The 15,583-nt window shown below is 31.3% G+C and overlaps 2 protein-coding genes and 1 long non-coding RNA gene across 6 annotated transcripts; 1 reads left to right on the top strand and 2 right to left on the bottom strand.

Annotated features, from left to right (window-relative positions):
* Positions 1–1,784: 1,784 nt before the first annotated feature.
* On the bottom strand, positions 1,785–2,717 carry LOC108553393 (uncharacterized). Its single transcript, XR_001890629.1, has 3 exons — positions 2,638–2,717; positions 2,360–2,568; positions 1,785–2,264 (listed from the first exon to the last, which is right to left on the bottom strand). It is a non-coding gene; the product is annotated as an uncharacterized LOC108553393 (long non-coding RNA).
* A 1,507-nt stretch (positions 2,718–4,224) lies between these two features.
* Prp4k (Pre-mRNA processing factor 4 kinase) lies at positions 4,225–11,444 on the top strand. 4 transcript variants are annotated; one of them, XR_001890626.1, is made up of 16 exons: positions 4,225–4,303; positions 4,845–5,015; positions 5,086–5,332; positions 5,397–5,878; positions 5,940–6,720; positions 6,797–7,144; positions 7,218–7,303; positions 7,377–7,523; positions 7,610–7,763; positions 7,826–8,078; positions 8,539–8,777; positions 8,902–9,102; positions 9,432–9,561; positions 9,666–9,821; positions 10,765–10,841; positions 11,312–11,444. XR_001890626.1 is itself a non-coding variant. In XM_017908252.1 (13 exons), the coding sequence occupies exons 1-12, from the start codon at positions 4,299–4,301 to the stop codon at positions 9,100–9,102; spliced, it is 3,114 nt and encodes a 1,037-aa protein (XP_017763741.1). In that variant the 5' UTR covers positions 4,225–4,298; the 3' UTR covers positions 9,432–10,162. The 4 variants fall into 4 exon arrangements, 1 of the variants encoding a protein (XP_017763741.1); XR_001890625.1 differs by having other exon boundaries at positions 9,432–9,821; XR_001890627.1 differs by lacking the exons at positions 9,432–9,561; positions 9,666–9,821.
* A 718-nt stretch (positions 11,445–12,162) lies between these two features.
* LOC108553390 (inositol monophosphatase 1) lies at positions 12,163–15,214 on the bottom strand. Its single transcript, XM_017908259.1, has 6 exons — positions 15,064–15,214; positions 13,906–14,039; positions 12,974–13,233; positions 12,732–12,837; positions 12,492–12,643; positions 12,163–12,323 (listed from the first exon to the last, which is right to left on the bottom strand). Exons 1-6 carry the CDS (start codon positions 15,121–15,123, stop codon positions 12,217–12,219), a joined length of 819 nt encoding a protein of 272 aa, XP_017763748.1. The 5' UTR covers positions 15,124–15,214; the 3' UTR covers positions 12,163–12,216.
* Positions 15,215–15,583: the final 369 nt, after the last annotated feature.

The raw sequence follows: 15,583 nt of genomic DNA, 5'->3' as shown, positions 1-15,583 counted from the left end.
TGTCACTAATAAAAGATGAAAAAACAATAGTTTATGTCTCACACTATTTATTTACAACTGAAGGTTAGGTTTATATAAAGGCTTACATTCTTTTCCGTGATGTAGGAATAGCTCGATGGACACAACAATGTTTCTCCCGTTTTTTTGCAATCTTCTTCTTGTTTCCCATGCACTCTCCTGCTCACTTAGAGAGAAATTAACAAATTACTGAATTTTTGTGATTAATTTATGATCTTTTATATTTGCATTGAAAAGGCGTACCCTTCCAGACTTATAATGTGCTAGGTAAAGAAGCGAATGCTGATTGTCTAATTGAAACCACTGCTTAGGTTGAACTTATTAAAAAATTTAGAAAACTTTATGAGGTTCTTAAGCGAATAATAAGAACGGAAGAGAATGTGTATTAGTTATTTAGATCGATATATTGTTATCTTTATTCCGCCCTTCATGTAATATGGTTATAAATGCTCTCCTGGCGCCATCTGTACTCGTCTTACCGAACCTGAGGTTCTTAATAAATCAATTCGGCTATGGAAATTTAACAAATTACACTATTTCTGCGTTTAATTTATGAACTTTTATGACTTCATCGTAAAGGCATGTCCTTGGCGAACTTTCTCATATAACTTTCGATAATAATTTCTTTTTAATTAATTTATTATTAATAATTATTCCATGGCGTGTTTGAAATGTTGCCGAATATCTCAATGGTTTCTCATTAATAACTATCTCTCAAGTGATTAATTTTTTACTTTTATGAATTCATTATAAAAAGAATATTCTTGCGCATCTTCTCATATAACTTTCGATCATAATTTTTTTCTAGTTTTGAACGTAATAAAATATTTTTATCAACATCCTCGGTCGTTACTTTTATCAAATTACCCACGCCGTCAAATAATTATTTTTAACACATTAATTAACAAAAAGTTATGTACGAAAGTAGCATCAAAATGTTGCTCAGGGTTTCAGCTTTGCGATAAGGCTACAAAAGTTCATAAATTACACGCCAGAATTGAGTAATTACTTAATATTCTTTGCCGGAGCCTTTCTGTCTTTTTCTACCCATTTTCCATCCTTATCTAACCACGTGACGAGGATTAGACGACCTCTTTGTACATTCTATGTTCCTATCACTTTTCTCATCATTTGGTCCAGAATCATAGATGGCGCTGATCGAAATAGCTGAATCGAAAATCACGTGACACGTAGGGTGGGAGAAATAAAACAACAAAAAGACATAAATAAGTATAACACATTTTCCTATCAACTTTTTATTCTTTTAACATCCTCATACAGCTTTTTACATTCTTTAACAAATTTGGACCACTCAGTGGTTTAGTTAAACAATCAGAATTCGTTTCTTTATCCGGCACATGATAAATTAGCAAGTTATTAATTTTTACTACATATTGGGTTTAACATATTTCTTTGTAAGAACTTAGATGTAATTGTCTACATTTATCGCATTCAATCTGTCACACATTACAATCTTTCTTACTTCTTTTTCTAGTCTGACTTCACATATCAGTCTATATATCTGCACAGCACATTTCATTGGCTTCTGTTCTTTTTTCAAATTCTAGACAATACTGAACCTGAAATATCTATCTCTAAATATCCCCTTCAATCCATTCATGTCCATTATTTTTGGACCATGGTTCAACTATGACAAACATCTTACTCAAAATACGATGTCTGGACAGCCATAAGCATTCAAATGAATGAGTTTCCCTAATAATTCTTGCTAATGGTTTAGCTTCCACCTTCTGTTGTTCCCATGATCATCCATACTGACATTCACATCCATTGGGGTTGAAATTGTATTGCATTCTCTCATTCCACAGCATTCTTAAAACTGTCCCAGCTTCCCCCAATAATATTAATATCCATTTTCCATTCTATTGCCTCCATGGTTTTCCTTTCACATACTTGATTCCTTACTATTATAACCATCCAAGTGTATTCCACAGTATAGAAATTTAAGCTTTTGCACTTTACAAATTTAACATGGGTTCTCCTTGGACTGGTGTAACCCTTTTTTGATTAATATATCAGTAAGATATATGTCCCAATATTTTTCTGCCTGTTTTAATCCATGAATCCAACAATTTCTAATTTATCATTCTTCTTATGTCTATTCTCGTCTTCATTCTTCAATACCTGACCCACATTGTTTTATTGAATTGCACATTAAATTCATTTTTCACCTGGTCCTTTTCAGTATGTTCAGTATGTTCTGTATGTAATACTTGGCACATATCCTAAAAATATTTCTTTGTAAGTTTTTGACTCAAATTTGTGTACTAAATCCTCTTTATTCAACCTATAGACAATGCTAATAAATCTTGACATATACCTTATGTTTAGCTTTCTCTCCTGCTAAACTTCATAAGGAGTTCCTTGATGGTCAGCTAACTTTGTTCAATTTTTTATACGGACAGTTGTACTCTTTGCTTCTGCCCAAAAATACATTGGCAAATCTGAATCTATCATAATTGCCCTTGTCATCTGTGTAATGGATCTGTTCTTCCTCTCAGCAACTCCATTGCACTGAGGGTTTCCTAGCTGGAATGAAATCATGTTTTATTCCTTTTTCATGTAATCAAACCTGGAGATCTTGTCCCAAAAACTCACCTCCATTGTCTCAGCATATAACTTTTCAATTTCTTGACAAATTGATTTTCCTTCAATGTTACCAATATTTTTATGTCATCAATAGATAAGATGTACCTTTTATCTCCTTTTGAAATTGTCTTTATTGTTCCAACCAAGTCCATGTGCCATAGCTCCATTCCTCCTGCTATTTTTATAGTTTCCAAGTTCTTATGCGTGTTTCTACGGATTTTTGCTTTAAAGCAACATTCACATTCTATATTCAATTTACATTTACTTTTCATAACTATTACCAGTTGTTCATTCTCCATCTCTTCAATGGTCCTCATATTTATATGTAGATGCCACACATCTATTTCTGTTGATACATGTGCTATCTTTTTTATGTTTCTTGATTCCACATAGTATGCATTTCTTCTTCTCACAGCTTTCACTTTCACTTCTCTCTTTTCTTTATATATTGCAGCTCCATCATTCTGAAACTTAACAAATTAGCGATGATCAGTGACTTTGATCACTGATATCAATATTTATTCAGATCAGGAACACAACATACCTTTCAATCCTACTGCATTCGCCATATCTTGTTATTATAAGAGAACATCATCTAAATTTATTTTATTCTAGAACCTATAATCGAGACTGTGTACCTACGTAATATCTTTATACGATTTGCGTCACTTGATTTTACACATGACTTTATGTATGTACTATTTAACCTCACTGTATTCCACATGTGATATATTGTGATGCAACAAATGTTGGTACTTAGATTTCTTGATATTGTTAAAGTTTTCTCAATTTTTCAGTCTTTTGCTGTGGCCCATTGGTAAATATTCCGACAATGTTGTGAACGTAACCTACAATTCTAATGTTTCGAAATGACAACTGATACTGAGCATTACTGTTCTTGAATAAATATTTCACTGGTTGCAACAATTAAAACGTCTATCAGTGATAACACAACTTCACGAAACGTTCATCGAAACATAGAAAACTTCACTTATGCGTACGAAAATATTCCACCGCGTGTTATCGGTACGTTCGTTGCGGCATGGGATAGAAGGTGGCAGTGTTGTTCAAGCTATGCATTGCTGACGCGGGAATATACTTCATCTTTGAAATAGCCATATGCTAAAGTACCGATGTAGAATATCAAACAATGTCTCTTATGTTTATTAATATCAATGAAGCAAATACAAATATGGTTTTAGACGACCTCTTCGTGCATTCTATGTTTCAGTTATCTAACGCGAGCTTTGAGTCCAAAATCATAAATCGCTTAAAAACTTTAAATTTATTGGACAATGCAATCTATTGGCTCCTTATTCCGGTTCCCTTATATTGTTTTACTATTATGATTCTTAAACTAAAATTGAAATAGTACTTGCTGAATAACAAAAGCTTACTATGGTGTAATAAAATTAGTTTAAGTTTAATAAAAAATAATGAAGTGAAGTTATAAACAATGAAATCGTTTGAACATACTTTCGCACATTATGAATATATACAACCGGAAATTATTCTACCTTATCGATAGTTCAATATGTCATCGAGATATCTCGAAATAACATGATCGAACATATAAGATGGCGGCCCATTAAAGAATTCATGTGTGCGTGTAGTTGTTTTGTGAAGTGATTCTATTGTTTTTTCTTAACAATAATTTTCAAACTCTTATCATGGGGTAAGTCAAAAAATTCAATGAACTTTATTATGCAATTGAAGGAACTTTTGATTTTGATATATAAAAGGATGTATAAGCTACTCTGTTTACATCGTATGTACTTATTAAGACTTTTGTTTATTTTCGAAATATATTTAGCATATTTTTAACATATACCTCAATTTTTTAATTATATTGCACAACAAGTAAGTTAATTTGTTGCAAAGTGTTTTTTAATATAATGTGATCTTCAGTGAAAATCTATTGAAAAAATAACCTATTTTTGTGTCTCGTAATTTTAGTATTTCGTAATGAACTGTATTTAACTTTTTTCAATTGACGTTTAGACGTTATAGAATAGTAGCCATAATATAGTTTCTAAAATAATGATGTTAATTTATTCTCTGCAAAATTGTATATGTTTAAATTTAGTACATATACTATTATTATAAACAAGGTTTTTTGCTTATTTATTATATGTTAATCTTTAAATTCTATGAGTCATTAACAATATATATTAATCATTTGTTATATAATAACTAATTATTTGATTACATTTTAGTACATCAGATTTAGAATGTATAGAGTCTAAGAGAGACATGGTTACTATAGATTCTGAATCCGACATGTTGGTTGACCAACGAAAGAAAAAGAAAAGGAAACATAAACACCATAAACATAAGAAAGATAAATTAATTGAACGAGAAGATGGGAGAATAGAACGGCAAGAACGGTATATGCATATACAATTTTTTTTATTATTTAACCTAGTTGCATTTTTTATTTTTAATATCACATTTCAGGAAAAGGCATAAGAAACATAAACGACCTAAAAAAGAAAGAGAAGTTGAAAATGGATCATTGGATGATAAAACATCACGTGCAATTCAAAAAGATTTAGGTGTAAATGGCAAAGTAAAAAATTCTTTATTGGAAGTGGTTTCTACTGAAGAGAGTGAGGATGAAAAACTAGTAGATTTAGATTCAGATGAAGTTGATTGTACTATTATTGAAGATGATATCGACCTTGAAGAATTAATGAAACAAAAGGTATAATTCCTTATCTTGCAAAATTTTGAAAAACATATATATTCATATTATAACATTTATACAGGAGCGGTTACAAGCGTGTTTAGTACAATATCTTTCGGATGAATCTGAAAAAGAGGAAAAAGAACCAGATCAAGATGAAATAAAAGCTGCTGAAACACCTGATGTTATACTTGTAGAGGATGATAGTGAAAATGACAATATACCCCCTAAGAAACGAGCTAGAAGTAAGTCTGGTAGTAGAGAACGCAAAAAAATAATGAAACCTGAAAGACGTGTAGTGGTAGACATGACTAGAGACCGTAGGAGTCGAGAGGAGCATAAAGATAAACGAAGAGAATCAGAAAGAAGGCGGGAAGAAAAAGTTCGTACTAAAGAGGAAGTAAGAAGAGATGATAGTAGAAAAGACGATCGTCAAGTGCGGAAAACAAGTGATAGACACAGAGAGGATTCGCGTAAGGAAGATAATAAAAGACGGATAGAAGATGATAAGCGTAAAGATTCTATTAAAAGAGATGAATTACGTAAAAGAGAACAAGATAGAAGGTAAGTTAACTGTAAGAAATCTAAATTTTACTAGAATATTTTTGTAAACATTTGATTACAGAGAAGAAGAACGAAGACGAGATACAGACCATCATAATTCTAGATCTCGCAATGAATATAAATCATTGGATAAAAACGATAAATCTAAACGCGAAAGTCGTGATAGATTAGAAAGCCGAGAACGACAAAACAGTCGTGATCGACATGTGAGTCATGACAGACATATTAGTCGCGATCGTCATATCAGTCGTGATCGACATGTTAGTAGGGATCGACACATTAGTCGAGACCGACATATTAGTCGAGACAGACACGGTAGTCGAGATCGTCATACCAGTAAAGATCGACCGGCTAGTCGCGATCGTCGTAGTCGAGACAGACCTACGAGCAGAGACCGTCATAGTCGTGATAAAAGAGACAGTAGGGAGCGTCATACTAGTCGAGATCGGCCTAGAGATGCTAGAGGTAGTCGCGATCGGAATGATATGCGAGATCGACGAGACAGTCGAAACCGTGATAGAATCAGAGAGCGTTCAAGAAGTACAAGAAGATCTCGTAGCCCTATTAGAAGTAGATTGGATAGAGATCGAAATGACCGATATAAACGCTCTAGGTCACTCTCACGAGGTAGAAGAGATCGGGATAAACATGACAGGGATAGAGAGAAAAATGGTAAAAGAGAACGTAATGATAAATATAAAGATTCTTTATCAGAAGGGCTGAAAGTAGAACACTCAGAAACTTCAAGTGAAGAAGATATCAAAGACATTGATATTGAAGAAGAAGAAGATGAAGAAGCTATTATTGAACGTAGAAGGAAACAAAGAGAAGAACTTTTAAAGGTTTGTTGATTTTGTAGTCCAGTAAGCGCTCTTGTTTAATACTACAAAATAACCATAAACTTTGATTCAAATTCAGAGGCTGGGTGGCCCAAATGAAGATTCAAATATGTCGGCTGATATTAATGCCGTTCCTGCAAGTCCACCTTCTGAAAGTCACTCAAATGTGTCACAAAAGTCAATAGAAGTTCCATCTAATAATAACGAATCCACATCAGAGAGTCATACCCCACCACTGCCTGAAAAACCAAAGTCGCCACAAGTTAAAAAGAGAAAATCTAGGTTTGAAGATGCCCCACCAGAAGAGATTGATAAAAATGAAGATGCGAAACCAATGGAAAAAATTAAACAAGAAGAAAAACAAAATGCGAAAAAGTCTAATGAATGGGACATGTTTGCTGAGGCAGACAATATTGGTGATTTTAATGTATGTCTATAACATTTTTCATTTCTTATTGTTTTATATTTATATTTATTTTTAAATACTAATAATTTTTTAGAGTCCCACAGTCGAAGGAAAACGACAAGGTGGGCCAGATAATCCAAGTTTAACAGATAATTGGGATGATGCAGAAGGATATTATCGGTAAAATACTATATTTTTTGTACTGTTTCGTCATTTGTAATACATTTCTTATTTTTAATAAATTTATTTTTAGGGTACGTGTGGGTGAAACATTAGATTCTCGATATGTTGTTTATGGATATACTGGTCAGGGTGTATTCAGTAATGTTGTAAGAGCTAGAGATACTGCTAGGGGCAATTTAGATGTTGCTGTGAAAATTATAAGGAACAATGAAATAATGTAAGTATACCATATAATATTGCAATCATATAAAATCATATCTTTTTGCTTTATTGAAAATCATCAACATTTTTTTCTTTCTTTAGGCACAAAACTGGCCTTAAAGAATTAGAAATTCTTAGAAAACTTAATGATGCAGATCCAGAAGACAGATTTCATTGTTTGCGACTTTTTAGGCACTTCTTTCATAAAAATCACCTATGTATGGTGTTTGAACCTTTGGCTATGAATTTAAGAGAGGTTAGTGTATATCATATTAATGTATTTAGTATTATAATAATTATATAATAAAATTTATTTAGGTATTAAAAAAATATGGAAAAGACGTTGGTTTACATGTTAAAGCGGTAAGGTCGTATACGCAACAACTTTTCCTTGCTCTCAAGTTATTAAAACGTGCAAATATTCTACATGCTGACATTAAACCGGATAACATTCTAGTCAGTGAAAGCAAGTTAGTACTGAAACTCTGTGATTTCGGCTCAGCGTCCCATGCTCATGAAAATGAGATAACACCGTATTTGGTATCAAGATTTTACCGAGCACCTGAAATTAGTGAGTATTGTTTATTTTTATTGCAAAATAAATATGTATTTACACTTTACTAATCTCTTGGGTTATTTATATTTGTGTGTGTATGTATATGTATATATATTTTTCTTTTTATATCTTTATCTTTCTTAATTAAAAGCTCACATTGACATTAAAACTCAAGAGATTAATTTTTGTTTACTCATCACTCTTCTACTTTAAACCAGCTTTTAATAGCCGTGCAATAATATGCCCTTTAAAACATGGCATGAACGATTTGAAAATACTGTACGTATTAGATACGAACAGATGAAATTTTATAGCGGCTAGATTATATTAGTCGCATTGTTTTGTAAAACATTAATAGCAATTCTATGTGACAGCTCTAATACATTGATCGAACCTACATTGGGGAGATCTCCACTGTTATAGAGATTTAATAATAATTATCACGTATTGTGCAAGTAACATTGACATTTTCTAGTTCTTGGTATACCATATGATTTCGGCATTGACATGTGGTCTGTGGGATGCACCATATACGAATTATACACGGGAAAAATAATGTTCTCGGGCAAAACGAACAACCAAATGTTGAAATTCTTCATGGACTTAAAAGGCAAAATGCCTAATAAGCTGATTAGGAAAGGCACATTCAAGGACCTACATTTTGACTCTAACTGCAATTTCCTGTATCATGAAGTTGATAAGGTCACGGAACGGGTAAGTTGTCTTTCTACTGTTCTTTCCGACCTTGTTCTTTTGCCGTGTGGTAAGTGATCTAATGGCAATATATATTTTTAATTAAACATGTTGATGATAAAATTGCTAACACCTATATTTTTAGGAGAAAGTTGTAGTGATGTCTACGTTACCTGCCACTCGTGATCTAAGCGCAGAATTAGGTGGAAATTCTTTACCACCAGAACAAAGTCGAAAAGTTGGACAGCTAAAGGATCTTTTGGAACGAACATTGATGTTGGATGCAGGAAAGAGAATCACTGTGAACCACGCTCTGGCGCATCCATTTATACAAGAAAAGATCTAGGTAACCCTGCCCGGGGTCCTTCCACATCGGAGAATTCATTGACGTAACTTTGCAAAAGAATGTTTGAAACGACACCGCTAACGATTCGTTGTACATCATAAAAGCATTACTAACATAGTGCGGTGTCTCCTTATATCGAATGTCGTATATCCGTTTTAGCAGAAAGAGGCGGCGCAAAATTTTTTTTCATTCACTCTATACGAGTAAAGCAAGAGAATATTTTCAAGACACAAATACGTACATAACGAGAGGAACGAAAAATTATTTAAATCACATATTGTGCTCTATCAATCTGAATTGCATTATTTAATTAATGATAACTATTGCAGGTCAATAGAGTGCAATATTTTTATATTAATTAATAACCACTACAAACGATGAATAAAATGTTGGAGTTCACCGTTGATGCATTTATCGACGATCATAAAAACAACATGTTTGTACTCAGCTCGGAACAGTGTAGTGTATCAAAGGGCGTAAAAATCTCTTTTTCGTGTCAATTTTTTTTGCAATAGAAACAGCTTAGATTTGGTTTATTTCTTTTCTTTCTTTATGCACAGCAGCTATAAAATAATAAATCCAACATGATGAATACTAAAAGAAGAGGCCTGATGAATATACGTGGTTAATCGATATTCTTCCGTGGATGAAAATGAAAACTGGGAGAAGTGACCGCCTCTTTCAGCATGAACTGGCCATCGATACTTAGCATAATGGTGGTACATAGTATTTTTCTTTTTCTCAATCTTTCGAATTTCAAGGCGCGAATTCCTTTAACAAATGATAACTCGTAATAAATTATTATATCACAAATGAATGATAATGCGTTACATTCGCGACGAAGAATTCCGTGTTTGCGAAATTGTAAAACTTTTACGAATTTGATCGTATAGTTCACGAACACAGAACTTTTTTTGTTCTTCTGTGTCGTCGTGCGCAAATGCACGAACGGCATCGAAGTCTAGTAACAAGGAAACTTGTACTGACAAGGAAGATACAAATTGTATAGTAAGTAGGTTATTGAAATAAAACGACACATGCTTATCAGAATGAGAAACAAGCCCTGTATTTTATATTTTCAGTCTTAATCGCGCGCTCGTGCGTAATTATAGAGGCACGTGTACGCAACGTATTTCCATAAATAATTATATATAAAGAAAAACAAATCGACTGTAATCTCTTTTTTATCTAGTAACGAAACGTTAGGTAGACAACTTGTAATTTCAGGAAGTGCTGGAAAAATAAGTTATTGTGTTAACACTCGATCACCATCGACTGTTAGTATTACAAATAATCGTTTTCACATCTGACAACTCGCATTTATTTAGTCATTGATGTAAAGGAATATGAAAAAATAATGTATATATTTGCACTGAGAAATAGAAATTTCGAATTGCATTACATAGAACGAAAATTATTTACTGCTTAACATTAACATGTAGTCACATAGAAATATAAAAATTTATATTTCATTTCAACAGACTCATCATAGTAGCTTGCGATTTTGTATCGTTAGCTTCGTAAAGTTTTCTTTTCCTCTTTTATTTAATATTGCGTTATTTAATATTTATAAGATACGCCAGAACGTCAATGCTGTTTGAATGGTTCATGGTATACATGGTTTTTATGTGACAATATTGTACGAGATTGCTTATGTTTCAGATATGAGTCTTCGATTCAAATCATCGATAAGTGCGGGTGGACCTTTCATGGGCTTTTAACGCCGATCCCGTTGCAAGGTATTCATGGGGGACTGCCTTATGGGATATTTAGCATATCCGTTTCTCATTAAACGACATAATATTGCAAATCAATACCTGCATAATTGTATCGTAAAACAAAGTCAAGTTATTCAAACGGGCATCCTTTATGTTTTATTCTCAGCAGATTAAATTTGTTTTGCACGTATTTAAATCATTATATACATTATTTTACCGTATAATTGCAAAATTATATTTCTAAAGATAATTAACAAAAAGTTAGATATTAAAATTTCATTATTTTAGTATTATTTTACCTAAAACATAAATATTTTAGTCTTTTTTGATAATGTAAGGGATTAAAAGAGATGATTTTGCTCAATTTAAATAATAAAAAGGGGAAGCTAGATGTTTCGGGCACATTTCAATACAGAAATAAAATGAATACACAAAAACTTAGACTAACTGATAGTTTTCTAATTGGCTATTTGGTAATGTTTCACTTGTAGCCCTCCCTGTGAGGAGGGGAGGCAAAGGAAGAGATGAAATCAGTTGGTGGAAAACGTGATGATGAAGGAAAATGGGGTGAGATTCTCTCAGCAGCAGCTTGGCAACTGTATAAATATGATGTCTATCGCAAAAAGGATCACCAAATGTATAATATAAATTTATATCAACAGGAAGGTTTGTCATAAAATTTCGTTGAGATAAACAAAAGCGTAAGTATCTGAACAGGTAAGGTATATATGTACAAAAGAATGAAAATTGCGTCAAATTTTTTAAAATATTCTGTGAATAAATTGAATGTAATTTTTGTGTTTATTATTGTGTAAGTATAGGTGATATTAAAAGAAACATAATACTAATATTTGCGGCTTTCAGTTTTCAGGTTATTAAAAAAAAAATAATTCGTGAAAATAATTTTAATACAACAAATAAGCTGTAAAGCATATAAGACGAGAATAATTATGAGAATAAATTATACTTTTGTATAGTGGTACAATTAAATTTATTACCACATTATATTTAAATAAAAGCCATATTACATTAGCATTCATATACCTTTTATTTTAATGTACAATATTGTTATTTATTATTTACCAAATGTACATGTAATTTACGTCAAACAAAAAATTCATATTTTAAACATATTACGATTTTTATCTTAAACATCCATGTAAGTACCATAATAAATAGATTTTGAAATAGCTATGTCTGTTTTGATTCATAAATTTAAATGCTTATAAATTCAATGATAACACCATGATTTGTGTTTTACTATCAAAACTTAATCTTATCAAAAGAAAAATGCATGTAATACAGAATTTTATATACATGAAACATGTACGTAATTCACGTGTATAACAAGGTCCCTTTTTGAAGGTATCTCTTTATGTTACTTTCCATATAATCTTTAATCACGTTCAGGGTAATACTGAACTAATACTTTGGCTAATTCTTGTGCCAACTCCATTGTTGACGCACATAAGGCTCTTCTACTCATTATATCAAATGGTCCGCCTAGGAACAAAATATACATGTAAAGAAAAAGCAAAAACAGTTTTAGTTTCAACATATCGTTAGAATTACACAATATTAAATATCATAAATAAATAGGAATGTTCTTTGTGAACAAAAATATTTTAGAATAATATTAACCAAAATGGAAATATGTATATATCAAATTACCTGCTGGATCTATGCACACTCCACCAGCTTCTCTTACGATGATATCACCAGCTGCGATATCCCAAACGTGGATACCAAACTCGAAAGAAATATCCGCTCCACCAAAAGCAACCATACACATATTTAGAGCTGCAGATCCTAAGGCTCGTATTCTAAAAGAATATGTAATATAAATAAATATTCAAGTTTATATAGAATAAATTAAAAAAAATAAAAGATAGAAATAAGTATATAATCTACCCATGAACTAGTGGAGTGAGGTTGTTTGCATTCTCCAATACAATTTTCACTTTTTCTGGATCTCTGCTTGTACCCATTTCCATCATTACAAGCGCTTTACGTAATTCTGCGAAAAAAGAAATTTTAAGGGAAAGATGCAAATGAAATATTCAAAATAATTAAAGTATTTAATACATTTTCTACTAAAGAAGGTTCAAAAATGATTTCTACTTATAATACAAGAATCTACTAATTTTTGTCACCTTTTTCCCCCGAAACTTGAATAGGGGCTCCATTTAGAAATGCACCCTGACCTCTACGTGCAGTGAACAATTGTTCTAAAATTGGATTATAAACTATACCAATTTCTGTGGTTTTGTTAATAAGTAGTGCAATTGATATACAAGTATGGGGCAAACTGTGCACGAAGTTCATCGTGCCGTCGATCGGATCAATGATCCATGTTGGAGCATCCGTGAGTTCAACTTTAGTCCCAAGTGCACTCGTCTCTTCACCAATAAATCTGCAAAAATATAATTTTTTACTAGAAACTCGATATTGTTATTATTAAAATTTTATATTACAAATAATATTGCTAATCACAAAATTTACAATAAAATTTCTCTTAATTTTATTTCTAAATGAATATTGAAATGAATCTTAATTTATTTCATGAAAAGAAATTTTATTGTCTTATTCTGTAGAGGGAAAAAATATATTAAATAAAGGTTTGAGACACTCTACATTAGTTCTGCGAATGGAAAATTCCATTGACCATGGCGAATTCCTTCGTGGTAGATCTGATCCTATGCAACTTATTCGAGACACATATAATAAGTTGAGAAAGAATACAGCGTGTCAAATGCTTGATTAGACAGGGTTAAATAGAAATCTGTTGAATTCATTATTTTTTCTAATTTAACGGAGAGCAATTTATAATAAAAAAAAAATTAGTCGAGATTTTATATTAATAATTTAAATTGACTTCGACTTAAAAATTTTATTAAGGACTTAAAGAAATTATTAAGATGTAAAATAAAGTTAAAAGGTTGCAAAATATTTTTAACTAAATTTGTATCGAAGAGATCTATCAACTCAAATATTTCAAATAAAATAGTTCGAAATGTATATTTACATATATAATAATGAAACATGAATATTAAATGACATATTATTGAACATATAGTAAATGTACTTATGATCTGGGAATTTGGATGATATTCCCTGCATCAACAGATTTTCGACTTTTTGATCCCATTCAGTGACGAGATCGACTTCGGAAGATTTCATCATTGCATCCTTAGGTTGATTAATTTTTTCTCTCACGATCTACAAAGTCCGTGAATAAAATAAATTGTGATTTTACTTAAGCAAATTGTCGAGTAGTTCTTAATTACGGAGTTAGAGGTGTCAGTATTAATAAAATAACATGAGTTTTTACATTAGCGTCTTTTAGAATTAAAAAGTAATTATTATTATTACTGATACAGCACTTATATTTGTTAAATCTTGTTATGTATTTAAATCAATGAAAGAATTCAAGTAAAGGAATATCTAAAATTAAATCTACTTTATTAGAAGCATTTTTATAATAAAATATTTGTTGTAAGAATAGATACATAAAAAATCGCAAATATTTTCTTATAAACAAAATTATGACTAGGCAATAGTTCTGTGACAAATTTTCCTATACTTATCTTATCATATTTAAATAATGATTAAATATTATGTACCTAAGTCTATTTATTTGAAAGATAAAAATAAGTGAAACGTTGAATTGGGAATGTGATTTTATAGATACATTTTAATTTATAATATGAGCATTAAAAATTATAGGTTATAAATTATAGAAGCCGTACAGAATTACCATAATATGAAACATAACAGAGATGACACTTCATCCAATTCAATGAATCTGTTGCTTGAAAGCCAAACAAATACACGCTTACGTCTATGAATTAGCAACATTATTTATCTATCTTGAAAAATTGACAAGCGACACACAGTATTTATATATACATATATAAAAAGATAATTCTTTGCATTAAATCATCAATGCATCGATCAATTTTATACCAGGATTAACAGCATGTCAAAATTATTTCAAAATAGTTACTAAAATTCATCATTGAATATCAAACGATATCACATTCGTATTATATGAAATAACATCAGACAGAACAACTTATATGTAGAATGAAAGCAATGTGCTTGTTGATTAATAACTTGATTGAAATCTGAACCTGCGTATAAAATCAATAAATGTAGTCCCTTATCGGCCAAGAATAACTCGAAACATAAAAGAAGTTGCCCGGCTACTTTTCTCAATTTCATGAAAGAAAATGTCACTTACCGAACCGGCTTCCTTCACTAATCGAAGGACGACTATGTAATATTCATCAATGACAGACATGATTTAATAAAGTATTTGAAATAGTCAAAAAGAAATTACGAGTTTAACGTATCGTCATAACCAACGAAACTAACGTCGTACGCACAATGGCAACGGCTGCAGACTAACTGACGTAATATCTTGTCAGCTGGTTTTAAAAAGTGTTCTCTCGTCACTGAATTGCGAATGAAAGCGACAGTGGCGACCCGGTTCGCAGAAATTCTGATTCACACAATGATTCTTTGATAAGCATAGAACTTGAATTAGTGCTTTGATAACCTTTCAATTCATTGAACATTCTTCAACTTAAGATTAAACATAAACAAAATATATTACACTAAACTTTAACTATTATTATTTCGTTTTAGAACTTACGAATTTAGTAAGATTAATAATATATTGAACGAATAAAAAAAAAATATATATCGCATGGTTCAATTTTTATTAAAAATTTTGGAACTGTTTTTAAAATTTGAAAGAG

Source organism: Eufriesea mexicana, unplaced genomic scaffold, assembly GCF_001483705.2.
Source record: "Eufriesea mexicana isolate 0111107269 unplaced genomic scaffold, ASM148370v2 scaffold10344, whole genome shotgun sequence".
In the NCBI taxonomy this organism is placed as follows: domain Eukaryota; kingdom Metazoa; phylum Arthropoda; class Insecta; order Hymenoptera; family Apidae; genus Eufriesea; species Eufriesea mexicana.
The sequence above is the reverse complement of the archived record's forward strand: the minus strand, read 5'-3'. Positions and strand labels throughout refer to the sequence as shown.

What these genes read in the sequence shown, in the direction of transcription:
- Prp4k (XM_017908252.1), top strand. An exon ending in AGAATAGAACGGCAAGAACG is followed by an intron (nt 5,016 to 5,085) that starts GTATATGCATAT and finishes ATCACATTTCAG; the next exon opens with GAAAAGGCATAAGAAACATA. An exon ending in AAAAGAGAACAAGATAGAAG is followed by an intron (nt 5,879 to 5,939) that starts GTAAGTTAACTG and finishes ATTTGATTACAG; the next exon opens with AGAAGAAGAACGAAGACGAG.
- LOC108553390 (XM_017908259.1), bottom strand. Translation starts at nt 15,123, where the DNA reads ATGTCTGTCATTGATGAATATTACATAGTCGTCCTTCGATTAGTGAAG. An exon ending in TAGTGAAGGAAGCCGGTTCG is followed by an intron (nt 14,040 to 15,063) that starts GTAAGTGACATT and finishes CGGACTTTGTAG; the next exon opens with ATCGTGAGAGAAAAAATTAA. An exon ending in AGTGTGCATAGATCCAGCAG is followed by an intron (nt 12,324 to 12,491) that starts GTAATTTGATAT and finishes TTTTGTTCCTAG; the next exon opens with GCGGACCATTTGATATAATG.